Source organism: Botryllus schlosseri, chromosome 10 (genome assembly GCF_051294905.1).
Source record: "Botryllus schlosseri isolate E-star chromosome 10, Bs_hap1, whole genome shotgun sequence".
Classification (NCBI taxonomy): Eukaryota; Metazoa; Chordata; class Ascidiacea; order Stolidobranchia; family Styelidae; genus Botryllus; species Botryllus schlosseri.
The window spans coordinates 21,502,044-21,517,801 of record NC_137245.1 but is presented as its reverse complement, the minus strand read 5'-3'; the positions used below and the strand labels follow the sequence as shown (position 1 = coordinate 21,517,801).

At 41.9% G+C, this 15,758-nt stretch overlaps 1 protein-coding gene across 4 annotated transcripts in view; it reads right to left on the bottom strand.

The window, feature by feature from the left end:
- Positions 1 to 1,229: 1,229 nt before the first annotated feature.
- Positions 1,230 to 15,758, bottom strand: part of LOC145448954 (regulating synaptic membrane exocytosis protein 2-like) — a 32,360-nt gene continuing 17,831 nt past the window's right edge. For all 4 annotated transcript variants that reach the window (XM_080327411.1, XM_080327412.1, XM_080327413.1 and 1 more), the window contains 9 exons: positions 15,141 to 15,390; positions 12,972 to 13,147; positions 9,262 to 9,431; positions 7,165 to 7,241; positions 5,344 to 5,464; positions 4,584 to 4,683; positions 4,186 to 4,276; positions 3,975 to 4,114; positions 1,230 to 1,508 (listed from right to left, as the gene is read on the bottom strand). In XM_080327411.1, the coding sequence (XP_080183537.1) occupies positions 1,308 to 1,508; positions 3,975 to 4,114; positions 4,186 to 4,276; positions 4,584 to 4,683; positions 5,344 to 5,464; positions 7,165 to 7,241; positions 9,262 to 9,431; positions 12,972 to 13,147; positions 15,141 to 15,390 (1,326 nt within the window). In that variant the 3' untranslated portion in view covers positions 1,230 to 1,307. The remainder of the gene's footprint in view (positions 1,509 to 3,974; positions 4,115 to 4,185; positions 4,277 to 4,583; positions 4,684 to 5,343; positions 5,465 to 7,164; positions 7,242 to 9,261; positions 9,432 to 12,971; positions 13,148 to 15,140; positions 15,391 to 15,758) is intronic.

Sequence of the window (15,758 nt, the reverse complement as noted above, 5' to 3'; positions counted from 1 at the left end):
TGCTATGTCAAAAGATATGGAAATCGCTTAAACTAAAAGGCACACACGATTTCAAATTGGTATTGCTTTACTGGCAAATATGTTTTCCTTGCAGGATGGCATTCCTCTTGTGAGGTTCAGATCGCCAGGACAGGAACATTCGGCGCCAGCCATTTAGCCAATTAAACATATATGTATATTGTATATATATATCGAAGTTTTGGGTCGCCACAAGGGCATTCCTTCTCGGCCAAGGTCTTCTCGCTGCTGATCGTTCTGGCAGTCTAGTACACTTCTCGAATTTGCATGTTTCATGGCCTATAACTTCATATGCCTTGATGCGTCGTGGCGCAGTAATAGCCGATGCCGGAGTCTCCAATTCTTTAAATTCTACGTATTTTCATGGGGACGGGTATACGTAATAATCAGATATTCGGCAATATTAAATCGCGCACGCAGCGCGAAAAAAAATTTGAAAAAGAGGCATAACTTTAACAAAAGATACTTTAATTTATGTTCAATCACGAAATGATTTCGGGCCCCTTCGAGCTCGCCCCCCCCATTGGGGGTTTGGGGTGCGGCAGTTACGGTCGTGTTCCTCACTACTCAGCACTTTTGTCATCACAGAGCAGCTATTTGCTGGTTTGACTACACAAGACACACAACCACACCAGTACGCAAGACAATCGCCTATACTGCAACATAAAACGTATCGTGAACCGATACCAGTAAAGCTCAAAATTTCGCGAAAGCGTCATTTCACGTCAAACTAGTCGTGCTGGATGCGTTTGTGACGCCATCATTGGCCATCCAGAGTTAAAAATGAGGTTTTGTGTACAACACACATAATATCATTTTCGATACATACATTCAAAAGCAGTTAACTGGTAACGGTAATTGCGCATCTGTCTCCGTGAATATGTAGACTGTCCTGTATATGGTTTTGAACAAATGCGTCTATTCCCCACCAGTGGGGAATTTCCCACCGTTTGGGACCACTGATTTAGAACATCTTCGCGACTCTTTGAAATAGCTTCGCGACCCACCGGTTGTGTCGCACTGCCCTAGATGTCTTGTTACTAGAAGGCCGCGACCGGTTTCCAACAATGCCGCTTATCTGTTCAATACATCATATTGTGTCTTGTGCAATGACATCGTACATTGTGTCTTGAGCGGATAAGAACATAGAAACCGCTGATGATGATTATCTCAGCACGCGACACGGCCCACACAAATCTGCAGCAGCCCCGTTACAACATAGATCTCGATATATTTTAAGAACAATTACGCTCGGACGAAGTAAAACACCATGATTGTAAAAGAGTTCGCTACTGCACCAGCGATTTACTGCCAAAAGAAGAGGAAACGGAATGGTGCCTCGTCCACTGCCTGGAGTCGAGTTGCGAGGTCGGGAAGAGCTTGTAGCGTCCGATCAATTTCGTTCGCAGGTTCAATTTTTGCAATGAGATTTCGGCGACGCCCGCTGCCGCTTTGCCCTCTATCCGGCTGTATACTGCGATTACGATGACCTGCGAAAATGGGACGAGGTTCCTTTCGTAAAGGCGTGAAGCAGGCGGAATGCTACATCGGCTAATCACACATTAGGCCAGCGGTTCTCAACCGGGGGTGGTGAAACATTTTTATGGGGTCCGCGAGGGCTTCAACTTTGCAAAAGAACTGCTGCACAATTTGTAACTTTTTTTTAAATTAGGGAAATCATGAGGCAGTTCGTTTCAAAACTGCTAAAGCTTCAGGACTCGCGTTAACAGAATGGCCGTATGAGATGACATATCTTATACTGCGCAAACTCATTTCAATTGCCAATAGCGTACTGATACAAACATATTGCTGTTTAGTGTTTGTTGAAAATAGTTTTTCCAAATCTAACTCGAAAACGGGGTAAAACTCCGTCACGAAATCCAATTTCATGTGATATGCAAATAACCACTATTCCAGACTATCTTGAAGATGAGCTGCTAGCACAGTGGTTTTCAAACTTTTCAAAAAAATTCATGAAGTGGTCCCTTGGCAATTTTCGGTGTCAATGTGACAGATATACAGCCAGTTGTTTGCGACTAGTTCGGCTATGTTCGGTTGCGATTTTGAGAACGCAACTCTAATATTGTGAATCATATTCAACCGATTCAAATTCACATTTAACCCCCGAAAACGGTGGTATTGGTCTTCACAGTGTATTCAACCTAATCTCTGGGGGACTAGCCCTTCACACCCTACTTACGCATACGGATAATTTCATAACTGTACCCTTTATATACATCCGATCCACAAACGGTATTGCGAACCAGCTGAAATAGCTAACGGCAGACGCAAGGCTTATTAATTTATTTGTATCGGCTTAGTAAGCACCAACCAGTGTTATGAAAGTCAGTGTGCAGCTATTTTCTCGTCGCGCTAACCACGAAGTTTTTTAGATGTAAGGAATAAATTCTGCACCAAAATACTCTACTTTATGGTGATTAATGATATAATGTCGGGCCATCATCGAGTTAGGCTCGAAAATAAGTTGCCTAAACTTTTTAATTTAAATAGTATATTCATATTGAAATGAACCCGAATATTTTCGGCTGACACTCGTCAGGGGTAATCGTCAGCAACTAGTAGAGAATTGGAAAGAACATTGTATATCAACAATCGTATCACAAAATATGACGTCACCAGCATGAAATTTCGAATGAGAGAGCGTTCAATGTACTATTTTTAGGTGATACACGAACTCCTTTTGTTGACAGAGTTTTTTTAATTTGCAAATTTTTCTCTAGATCGTGTGAATTTTGTGGAATGTGCTTCTCGGTCCTAGAAAATTGTCTCGCGGACCCCAGTTTGAGAACCACTGTGCTAGATAGAAATGTAGAGTCTGGACGTGATAACTTGATTAAAAAATCTGTCTCCATTTTTCTGCCATATATGTTGCGATCATATCCAAAGGTGTCGTTGGAAGTGTGAGACGGTATTATTACATTCGCCGCTACCCATCTTTGTGGATAAGGATTTTCGGCGTTTCTTCATATCATATCCAATCAAAGGCGTGAATTTTACATGACAGATAACGGTTGCACGATGTGGGGGGTGGGGTCAGGTCCGTGACGGTCCAAATTGGGTCCGCGAAGACAAAAAGGTTGAGAACCGCTGCACTAGAGATCAAAAAATTCTCTGTAATTTAATTGAAATAGCAGTCGGAGACGCGGCCTAATACTTGATTACGCGAGATGACAGAGAAATGTAGGCGGGATTGACTGCAATCAGGACCCTAAACCTCACCCTAATATTATGGTGTAGGTAGGGACTGTCCTTATTGTGCATGTAGAATATGCCCATATTAAAACATACTCACATTTATATCTAGATCAGCGGCTGGTTCTTTACCATTTTTAGCATGGACCTCTAATCTATTTTAGTGGTCGGGTTGAACTACAGGTCGCGCCACTAGTTGGAGTGCAATTATTAGCGTTCGTATCATGACTAGAGTGAAAAATCCGACAGATCTTACAATTATTATCCATAATGCAGTTTCAAAGGTTGTAGTTGTAGTTTCAACATTGGCGTTCATGAGTCTCTTAAAACTAGTCCGCAGATCCCCCAAGGGCTCCACGGAACCCAGGTTAACAACGTCTGATCCACACCCACAGTTGAATATGGAATTTTAACGTCAAGTAAAATTTTCACTTCAATAATGCTATAGGAAACAAATTTCAAATTACTGTTTTCATCGAGAATTTGTATTTGAAGTTGACTAGAATTGGAGTTTATTGTGCATGTGCACATGGTGAGTGTCCTATGTTGAGCACACAATCATGCCGTGCCAGCCCTGGTGAGGAGCCGCGAGCTACCAGTACCACATATGTTTCCAACTGCGGCCCAACCACAGGGGCTGGGGATATTCGATGGGTGAAAGACCCACTTCAAATTAAGTATCAATCTACGTAACTGGGATTCACATTATTTTAGTCCGGTATTACAAGGCGCATATTACCCACTTGAACAATATTGCCTTTCTGCTGCGGTTCGAATCGCAGGGTCTGCTGAAACCTGGGAGACAATGACTTCATCACCATCCCGGTTTTCTGTTTGGCTATCCGACGCATGTCGTCCATCATGCACACCTTAACGTAGAACCCTGCCGCACAGAAACAAGGTGTGACGCCCTAAAGTCACCGGGATTGAGGCCGGGGCAAACGAAAAACGTACCCGGCATCGATCTCGCTGTGGGCCTGCACGAGAGGTCGAACGCCTGGACGATATGGACCAGAAATTTTCCCCGGTCCAGTTTGAAGCCGACCTGTCAAACGCGAATTGCAGCGTGAGATATGTTAAATTAGGACAGTGAAAAAATGTACGTTAAGAGGGCTTACGCTGCACATGACCCGAATAAAAAGATTCCGAGCACTCGCCAACTTGGGAAAATGAGCTCTTTTTTAATATATTCACCAGCGATCAGAGTTAGGTGATTAAATTTGCCGATTATATGACCTCTTTTTCGCATCCACAAATATCGGGGAAGGGAGGGGCAAAAATTTGTGTCGAGATTGATAAGGGGGCGACGAGTCGAAAAAGGTTGTGAACCACTGGCATGAACAGTAACTCACCTCAATTTCACCCACCGGACTAACGCCGAGTGTCTGCCGCCCCACTACCTGTCCGGGCCCGGTGCCGCCTACAAACGCTTGCAACGTGTCGTAGATCGTTCTGCAAGGAAGTCTGCCGTTTTATCGCGAGACATTTTATTAATACCTATACTAAAAAATAAAACAGTAAATAAAATCAACGATGTCAACAGCAGGACAGTGTCACACATGTTGCCGTCAAAATAGATCGAAAAACAAGGACAGCCAAAAATTATTGAGCGGCCCAACTGTGATCATTAAGAGGATAATGCCCCAAAAATCATATCGTTACTACAATATCGTCTAGTTGAAGCCCTCGTCACAACCAGTTGGATTGAAATTACTGGTGGTTGAAGGACCAATCTTATCAATGAGGACAATTGAGTTTTACAAGACAGTGCCCTTCAAAATAAGGATAGATCTTATAAATAAGGTAATAATGTGCATGTGGGCCTACTTTTCCCAGCGCACGGATGGATACGATTTTCATTATATAAGACGATGGGCTTTGAACGAAGTTTCGGCGGCATGTGCCAAACATATTCAAAGCGACGAATTGAATTACGAGCAAATTGTACTGCGATTTTAGTGTGTTTTTCTTAAAACATAAATGAATCCATTCAAATATACAAACGGCGAAAGGCCGTTGCCAGCGCACACATCACACACACAAATATTTCATTATGTATTATCAGAGAAATTGGAGAACATGATTTCGAGACGGCGTTAAATTCCAATTTACGTCGTGTCAGGATTGCCGTCGGTGCCCTCGTGCCGGTCGTTCGCCAGGCTGCGCGGTGCCTCTTTGAAATCCGACTCCGACGCGTTTTGCGAGGAACATTCCACGGCGTCCTGGCGCGACACTGTCAAAAAGAAACAATACTGCAGCTTTTCAAAGTACCGTAATTTTCCGAATATAGTGCGCCCCCATGTATAATACGCACTCCTAAAATGGCGTGTAAATTCTGGGAAAAAGCTTGTACCCATGTATTGTACGCACCCTGCATTCGCAGTACATGAATAGTTGTGTTTTAGTCCACGATGCTGTTCTGTTTTGCGATGTCACTGTCGAACAATGGTGACATAACCATTGCTAATCATAATACAATTAACGGCATTGTCTCTAAACAAGAGTAGATAATAGCCAAAGCCTGCGAGGCCGGCGACGCGTTAGTTCAGGCTAGCGACACACGACATCTTGCTCACGAGGCCTAGCCTATTAAAACTGCAGATGCGATTGCTCGGGTCAACGGTTATGTCGGTTGCACCAGTCTTGTTGGAGATGCGACTGATTATGCAAGCACATGGCCTATTGTATATGCGATTGTTAAGGCCTGTCGTTGACGCGAACGCTTGTAGCAATCAGCGACCTAATTTCGCTCGTGTACAAACAGCAAACTAACTCAGCAGGAGACCCCGTGCAGTGCAGACACTATCGTTAATTGGCAACTCGCTTTTCGTCAATTGGAAACTAGCTTCTCTATTTGGCAGCGCGTTACACTCTATAATACGGATTACGGGCCACGACGGCTAGAGGTGATGCGCGATTGGAAACAAACACGAAGAAAGGTGTGATTTCAAGTTTGTGATCGAGGGATATTTTTTCAAGGCTTGCTGTACCCATGTATAATACGCACCCCCCTATTTTAGGTCGAAAAATCGGTAAAATTTTGCGCATTATACATGGAAAATTACGGTACTCAAGAAGTTATCGTCGACTTGTACTGCCGAAACAAGTGGTAATGTCTTTAGACTATTTCCACTTTCCAGCAATGCTGTCTAATTTGCCAATCTCTGGTACCCTCGTCGCGACTTGAGTGGGGCGTAACCGAGTAGAAATTTACAATACCACTTGTACTTCAACTTGTGCAGCAACGCTGACTTCTTTGACACGCTGTTAAGGACCACTGCATTAGAGTGCGAATAGTAAAGTCGGATCTAAATCTAAAAGAATAGAACTTCAATATACAATTAAATTATATATTCATATTGCAATAAATCCAAATATTTTCGCCTGACACTCATCAGTGTTAATCATCAGCAACTTTGTATGCCAAGAAGTTGTTTTTAATTCTCTATTAGTTTCAGACGATTAACCCTGACCAGACTCGGTCAGCTAGGATTAGATTAGAATTAGGAACAAGGTGTTTTTTTTTCAAATTAGAGTAGAATTATAATTATAGCTACAGATTTTTTTCCAAATTCGATTACAATTCGAATAACTAATTTCGCGAAAAGTTGGACATAGAACCAAGTCCCGTTAATATTAACTCATAGTTCATTCTGAGCACGAGAATAGCAAATGTCTGTGCAGCAAGCTTGGCTCGTCTTGCAATATGCAGTTCTCCAGTAGCATTTACAGGAAAATCAGAAATTGAATTAGATTACATTAGCAAATAAACATTTCGAGAATTGGATCAGAATTAGATTACAGCTATTTCGCTATAATTACGTAATTAGAATTATACATTTGTCCAAGTCTGTCCCTGACGAATGTCGGTCGAAAATATTCCGGTTTATTTCGATAAGAACATAATGTTCAACAACACAATAAGATACTAACCTCGGTCGGCTTCGTTTGGCAAAGGTGGCAAGCGTCGTTTTGTCGCAGACTTGGACGAGTGCAAAGACAGGTTGTCTCTGTTACAAAATTTTACAATCGCTAGTAATAACGGCCGATGAAAAATTGATGCCAAACTTTTCTCGCAGAGAGAATTATTCATATAGCGTGCGGAGATTCGTCCTGACAGACGAGCAAAATGAATAATTCAGGTCCCTTTCCGAGCGGGGCTTCCGACAAAATTTCGCGAGATTAGCGTTCGAGGAAGCAGGAAATTTAATGCGCGACCACACGAGATGGAATACGTAACAAATGAATTTATAGTGCCGAAGCCATTCAAGTCGAAGATGAAAGGTATGAAGGCTTCTTGAATACGAGTAGTTACATAAAGTAGAATTGGTCGAAGGGTTGCATACTTTCAAGTCAAGCAGAGGTGACCACTTTCAAAATTAAGCAATGTATCCTTGCGACTGACGCAAAATGACTAATGAGACATTACAAATAAGTAGAATCTTCGAAAATGTATCCAGTGACCGTGACACAGAGGCTATGTGACATGGTTCTTGGTGCCATTTTCAACCATATAAGCGATGCAAACTTGTCTCAAAACTACTCCTACTTCTCTTGATCGGATATGGTCAAAGTAGTCAGCGTTACTACTCAAGCTCAAGTAGTAGAGGTAGCAATTCACAATTTGAAATTGCCTCAAGCGAAACTGAAAAACGAAAGGTTTCCGAACTGCTGGAGTAAGTAGTTTAAAAATGTAATGGATAACGTCAAAGTGAAAAACGGCGCAACTGCCGGAGCAAGAAATCCACCCGACACATTTGGCATTAAAAATGTTAGGACTATTATTAGTACGAAAGAAATGGATCAATATTGTATTAATAAAGTCGTAAATGTTTTACCTAATAGGAGTGTGAATTGTGATATAAGGGCCTTGGCATGTATGGAATATGACGTAGTACATTTTGTCCTCGATGTTTTTGCGACCTATACACAGACTCATGATATACACACGCACGATCTATGCATATGCGTAACATAATTATTGATCACATGATGTGCATATGCCGCTGGACAAGGAAGGTGCAGAAAGAACCTTGTAAGGCTCACTAAGTCTTGCACCACCTCTCCATGCTGTCCCGGTAATGCTGAGCGCAAAGCGGGAAAGTCGTGGATACCGGTGTTACCGATCAGGTCTTTGGTCTGACCCGGCCGGAGATCGAACCCACGATCTACCGATCAAGAAGCCGGACGCTTCACCATTACGCTATCTTGTTGGTGTGTATTAAGGTATTCGGGTTAGCGTTTAGGGCAGTGCTTGCCAACATTTTTCATTTTTCAGTTCACTTTTAATGCAAGTTTCATTGTACGATCCATCGTGAATGAGAAGGGAATTGGACGTACAATGAGTAGCTCGAGTAAAAACTTCGAACAGAAACCCAAAAGTGGAAGTGCGCGACAATTTGAGAAAACGAATGTGTCAAGCAGACAATCTTACGCTAACAGAAACAAGAAACCAGTATTCAAGAGGTAGTTCGTCTTTTACGTCGAACAAAAAGGGGTTCCGTGCATCAGGGTTGTAATTACTCGACTCGAGATTTTTTGGTGACTATACTTGACTCGAGTCATTTTCTTAAAACTCGACTTGAGTCAATTTGTGTATTGCCTCGACTTGTACTCGAGTCATTGCGCATGACTCGGACCGAGTCATGTGACTCGAGACTGGATCTACCAAGATATGCATTCATTGTCATTTCGAAGAATAGTAAAGTTATCACACTATCGTTATTTCGTCTATCAGTACTGGTACTTGAAAATGCTACAAAAAACTGTTAAAAGCGAGTATATTATATTATTATATTATGAATGCGAAGCTATCGATATCACTGACCAGGGCCGTAAAATGTGGGTTTCACATGACATCATCTCGGAACTGATCAATCCACACAATGACTCGGACTCGAGTCAAAATACTATGACTCGGACTCGACACCCTAAACAAGCTTGCGTCATGGCGATTGCTTGCTGATAGTAATCGGGCCGGAACGCATTTTCCAATCAACGAATTCAATGGTTACGTGTGTAACATTTTACCGTACGCCGTTGGTAGAGGAATCGCAAATATCATTGCTGACTAATTGCGTCGTGGAAGTGCTGCGGTCCGTAAGCGCCGGGTAGTTCTGATCCATCCCGTGTCCGAGAGGCTTGAGTACAAAAGTGTGCGGCTCGTCATCCAGGCAGATCAGTCCCAGATCGACAATCACCTATGCAAAACAAAATCAGTTGTGCCTCACTAAACAGATGCGGCCAGGAATGTAGCGGGCTACACATATGCCTTCTCACTATAGGGGGAGAGGAGGCAAAGATGAGACACGGGGTAATATGAGACGTTGATTTTTGTCATAGGACGATTTGTTGATTTACAGAATGATTCAACCATGTTGTTCCCACAGTGCAGTTCTGAGGCAGACAGGTTTGAGGTTGAACAGAAATATGCCAAAAATGATATTTTTATAGTTGGAGTAAGTTATGCCGATACATGTTTGTAAGGGCACACCGAGCATAATACTCCATACAATAAAATGACAATAATGGAGTCCGTAGATTACAATATTAGCAGTGTAGTCATGTACTTACTTTTGAAAAGCCATAGACAAGAAAATTTTTATTGAAGGTTTTTCAATGATCGAGGTGTGGGGGTAAGATGGGTCGAAGGGTTGGGGGTAAGTTGAGACATGGGTATAGGAAGGATTTTACATTGTCTCGATATGCTTGAAATTTCAATTGTTTACCACAAAAATAACACAATAGTTATATGAGTTGACCGGAACCGACAGTCTGACAAGTCTCAGGTCACGAAAAGATTTGCAACCCCCTTTGTAAGTTGGTTCTCCTGGACAATCTACTTTTGATGACGTTCAAGTCACAAATGATGTGTAAATTCGTTTTGAAAGTTGATTATTTCGTGGTAATAAATTCATTCATGATGTTACTAGTTGATAGATGTACTTGGGATAAACTGATTCTGCAATGAACGAGAATTGCTGCGGTGTCTCATCTTGGGACCCAGCATGTCTCATTTCACCCTGGGGTAAGTTGAGACGTTTGACCGACGATTTTTGAAGCCCGAGAAATCCAGGAGTATGTTGTTCAATACAACGCAAAACACAGGTATGAATAGTACAGATCACAGGCTTTTCATTGCCACCAAAATGGATGCTTAGAGAACATTACTCTTCGAGTGACTCGAGCGGTTACTTCCAACCCCACCCGAGTGTACCGTAGGCAAAACTTCTTTGTCAGTGATGTCATATCTTATGATACGATTGTCGATATACAATGTTCTTTCCAATTCTCTGCTAGTTGCTGACGATTACCCTGACGAGTGTCATTCGAAAATATTCGGGTTCATTTCAATATGAATATACTGTATAACGTGTAAAGAAGTAACTAGTTTTGGGGATAGGCTTCGTCACTTTGTCCTGACCGCGAAAGCGCCCACCACAACTCAAGCTTTTTGTACGCAAATAATTCACGATAACGCTTTTAGGGATTCCGTTACATTTACATTTTAAGAACAAAACGAAGTAGCCGACATCTACTGTTACAGAGTACTCAAGTACATTTTGACTACTTGTGATTCTTACTCAAGCGGTAACGTTGTTAGAATACTTACACTTTTCGTATTCGTTACTTTTTACAATTTGCATTAAAGTGTTTTGTGGGTTGTGTTGATTTTTATGGGTTAAATTCTCCTGACAACTTGGCCCAGGTATCACAGTTACCGGTGATGAATATATTGCGGAAACTTGCTCCCGTTTCTAGTGTCTTTGCTAGTTGCTTTGGCCGCGAAGATGCAACACGCGATTTAAACCTTCGATCAACTGTTAAAAGCATTCTATTTGCCTAAGAATTCAACATAAAAAGTATAAAATAAACGCAATCTCCTAAAACAGTGACCGGTCACACGTTACAAAACTTGCTGCATTGAGCTCAGGTCAAATACCACATTACGCCATCCCACAACCAATTTTTTTGACAAGTTACTGGTGTGGAAAACAATAATGGACTGAACTACTATACACAACACATTCTTGACAAGGTAGCAGGCTATTGATTTCATAGGGATTGTTGCCTCGATAAAGATTTCACACACAATTCCTTGATAGTGGGGCAAGCCTCGCGTAAGACGGAGATTCCGTTCAAACTAGCCAGTGGTCGATATTGCAAGCCCAAACCACTGGCTCGTTATCTTAATAACGTATAACACAATTTTGATTTGGATTCACACGCCGCCGTACATCGTTACTCGAATATGGGGGAAAGGTACATATTAAAATTCATCCGGCAATTAAGCGAAGAGATTGCACGGACTCAAAATTATTCGATACCTTAGACAACAGTTGACGTATGCCATGTACAGCAAGTCTTGCGTAAAAAAATAGCTAGTTTCAAGCAGACCTGGAGTCTGGACAACCAGATAACTCCAGTTAGCCCAGTAATCTAATTCCAATTTAACTTGCGAAATGTCTCTATGCTCCAATTTTAATCCTAATCTCATTTATTGTTTTCCCGAAAATGCCTCGGTGTCCGCGGCATTTTGCAGCAAGTTAACAAGAATATGCCAAGTCATAGCATTGCTTACACCTTACAGATATATTAATTATTGTGACGAATAACACCAATACTGGCTTAGTAGCTTGTGATCTGGAAAGTTGAAAATTCTCTAGTTGTCCAAGACTGGTTTCAAGACAGCGGCTGCTGTGTCACTTCCCATTTTTTCATGTAAAACTAATTACTTTTCAAAGTCCAGACTCGAGGAGAAAGTAGTTTTGGGATATGTTCGCATCCCCTTAAAGAGTGAAATTATCATAGCAACTGAGCGAAATATAAAATATACATTTTAAGACTGCGACTATTTGTAGTGTCATTTGCCGTTTTACGTTAGTCGCGCGGCGATGCAGGCTGCAAATTCCGAAAACAACCGCCTTCGATCAACGGTAAAAAGTACGTCAACCCTCTGCCGAATCGCCTTTTTAAAACTATTTACTGCAGCGTGCTTTGGATCTTCATCTTCTACTTCTACTCGAAGTAGTTTAGACATGCCTTTGAAATTCCTACTTCTACTCGCAATTAAGTAGAAATTTACAGCGTCACTTTTAATTGAGTATCAACGATGGCTAATTCGACCATATATTCATTAAGAATCTTGAGGGGATACCAATATAATTGATGACTAGTACCTTCGTCGATCACAGCGGTATATATTTGGCCGACATTTTTAGATAAAGCATCTAGTTTAAGCCTCATTTCCTGCGTTGTAATGACTCGGGTCACGATTTTTGGTGACTCGAATTGACTCGCGTCAATTTGTGTATTGACTCGACTTGTAGTCGAACCAAATCATATGACTAGGACGGCGAGGAAGGCATTCCATTGTAACTTTCAAGAATAGTAAAGTCACCAAATTATTGGTATTTCGTGTATCAGAGCTGATACTTGGAAAATAGGCCCAAAAACTGTTGAAGCTAAGGAAAATTACGATATTATGAATGCGGACCATTCTATATCACTCGAGCAGAGTTGAAAAAAGTGGGTTGAACCAGATGGAGCTCAAAACTGAACAGTGGACACAATGACTTGGACTCGGTAGTGAATTGAAAATGACTCGACTTGACTCGAGTCAAAACTATAAAACTGAGATTGACTTGTGACTCGGAACCTTGTGTCTCGGTTACAACCCTGGGCTCTAGTGTAAAGTGGTGATTGCGACAGGACTAGCAGTGGAGTGGCATTCAATTTACCTCCCCAATGAAATTATTATTCCCGTCTAGAGACTGGTCCCAATCCCAAACCGAAAGTTCCAAAGACAACGTCTCGATCTCGTCCTCATCGAATTGATACTGAAACGTTTGCCTCCATTCGGGATTCAGAGTCTTTTTCGCCAACTTGGTTTTGCGCTTCGACTCAATGCTCCTGTCTGTAAGTGGTAAAAACGTCAGTGTCTAGTAAGATCCCCTTGCCGACATACAATAGCATGATCTGTTTGGTAATAATATCGAATATTACCGTGCTGAACAAGTGAACACCAGTGATAGATAGGCATAATTGGTTACAGCGTGGTGTCAGTGACCTAGAAGGGAACACTATAGACGAACTGCGTGATTGAGGGGTGGGTGAATGAGTCCACACGCGCTGAGAACGGATACATGAGTATTTGATCTCCGTAGATGTCCCTGTTCATTGTGTTTTCTAACCAAGCAACCAATCGATCAATCCACAAACAGAATTATAGGCCTGCGACATCTTGAACTAATGCAAAACGAGGATGAAGTTACAATTGTTTAACAACGAAGTACGACGGATTTGTAAGGGAAATTTGATTAATTTGATAACCGACGTAACGTGTATTGTACTGCCTACGAATTGGATTAACCTAAAATTGTCATAAGCGCCAACAAAGTTTGTGTGTGCGATAAGCAAAACAATGACAAAATACAGACACCAACGATTCACCGAAGATGGGACTAGGGCAGAGCACAGCAGTGATTTAAGTATAACGATAGATTTCTTTGAGTACTCAATCTGAAATTTTTCGTATTTTTACACAAAGATCTTCACGAGAATCATAGTTTCTATATCGTATTCCCCCCGTTGAATCCTTGAAACCTCAATTGATAGTATTGCAGCATCCAAACATGTAGTATGTGTCAGCGGTAATCACTAGGGATGGCGAGAATCCCTGAAAGGTTCAGGTTCCTGTGAACGCGAACCTTTTTGAAAGGTTCTGTGTGAACGCGAGCGTGAATCTATGTCGTCATGTGACGTGGAATTGCTGATTCCACCCCTACATTTCAGTGAAATGACATCATGTACAGGTACACGATACCCAGCGACGACTCAAGCCACATTATGCCACAATGCTGAAGTACATGATGCTATAATAATCCCATAAAATCGATATCGTCCGTCGCTTTTACAACAATTTTGACCAGGACTTGCAAGGGAATCTAACCTTACACCTAGGCCAGACCGGACAATGGATGCGGCGTCTGACTATTGCTATATTGTTGGTATTGAGCAGAGTATAAAACTGGTTTCTCCACTTGCTAACGATATTACTCAATAAACAAGTTTAGCAGACAACACCTTAATCGCACGGATTTGGTTTTTATCATACAATAGACATATCAAATCAAAATGGATACGTACGCCTGTCAGATTTTTTTACATCAGAAAACGTTGTATGCTTTATATCAATTTCATTGATTAGTTGAATAAGTATCATTCGTTGACTACCTACATGTAGTGTATTTCGTTCTTGATGTTGTGTGATTGCGGGTCAAACGGAAAGCTACTAAATATTTCGAGCAAACTTTTGTAATAACGCATGTAAAATTTTCGAGATCGGCAAGGTGCACGATCGATTTTTCACGGTGCCAGCGCCATGCATAAAACGGTCCGAAGTTCAAATGCAAAGAATTTCAACCAAAGACGTTATAATGATGCGAAAATTGTAATATACGAAACAGGTCCACGATGCAGAACCTACCAAGGTCAGTTTGTGAACGTGAACCTCTAAATTTCCGAGGTTCAGACACGGAACACGACCGTGAATCTCACGTTTACACCATGCCTAGTAATTACATTTCCGTGAAGTCGTGATCAACCAGCGGCATTGTCGTAAGGGCAATAAAACAGGCATGGCGGAAAACAGTCGCTATTTATCATTAATTATGGTGAAGAAAGGGCATTATTATATTTATATACACAGGGAAATTACAATGAAATGTCGGTCTTGGCCGTCTGAGTCTCGAGTCATACGACTTGGCGCAATGACTCGAGTCCAAGTCGAGTCGAGTCATTTGCGTATTTTGAGAAAATAACTCGAGTCAAGTCATCAGAAAATCGTGACTCGAGTCATTACAACCCTGACCAGCATTTTGTTTTACTTAATCTAATCAACCGCGTACCGGGCAACAGATACATCTTCACGTAAGGGTTGCGCGGCAGACCGCGGCCCCTCATCGGCAGGTTGGAGGCCGACAGCACCGTGACATAGAGCAACCCTTCCAATTGGTCGTGCCAGATCTTCATGTGCAACAATCCCAGGTTGGCGCCGGACGACACGGTCGACTCCATGGAGCAAGTGCTCGGGGTGGAGGGCTGGAGGCAGGAGATGCGCGGCGTTTCCTTGATCGGCCGGGACACGACGAGGTCGACCTGCGAAATGTATTTCCAAGAATAAGATTTTTTTTTCGTGAAAATTTTTTTCGTGAAATTTGAGACTATTGAGACTACATCCACTTCTGCTTAAACGCTACTAACTTTATACACTTCGGAAATTGAAAACTAAAAAGAAATTTTGGAATAAGAAACAGTCGTCACGGCGACAGGCGAATGTATTTCTAAAGATTGTACTTTTCAAAAGTACCCACTTCAATAGTGTAGACATGTATTGGAAACCCCCACTTCCACTTGTAATAGAATTGGATAGTATATTCATATTGAAATGAACCCGAATATTTTCGGCTGGCAAAGGTCAGGGGTAATTGAGTAGAAATTAACGGTGCTACTTCTACGTCCACACG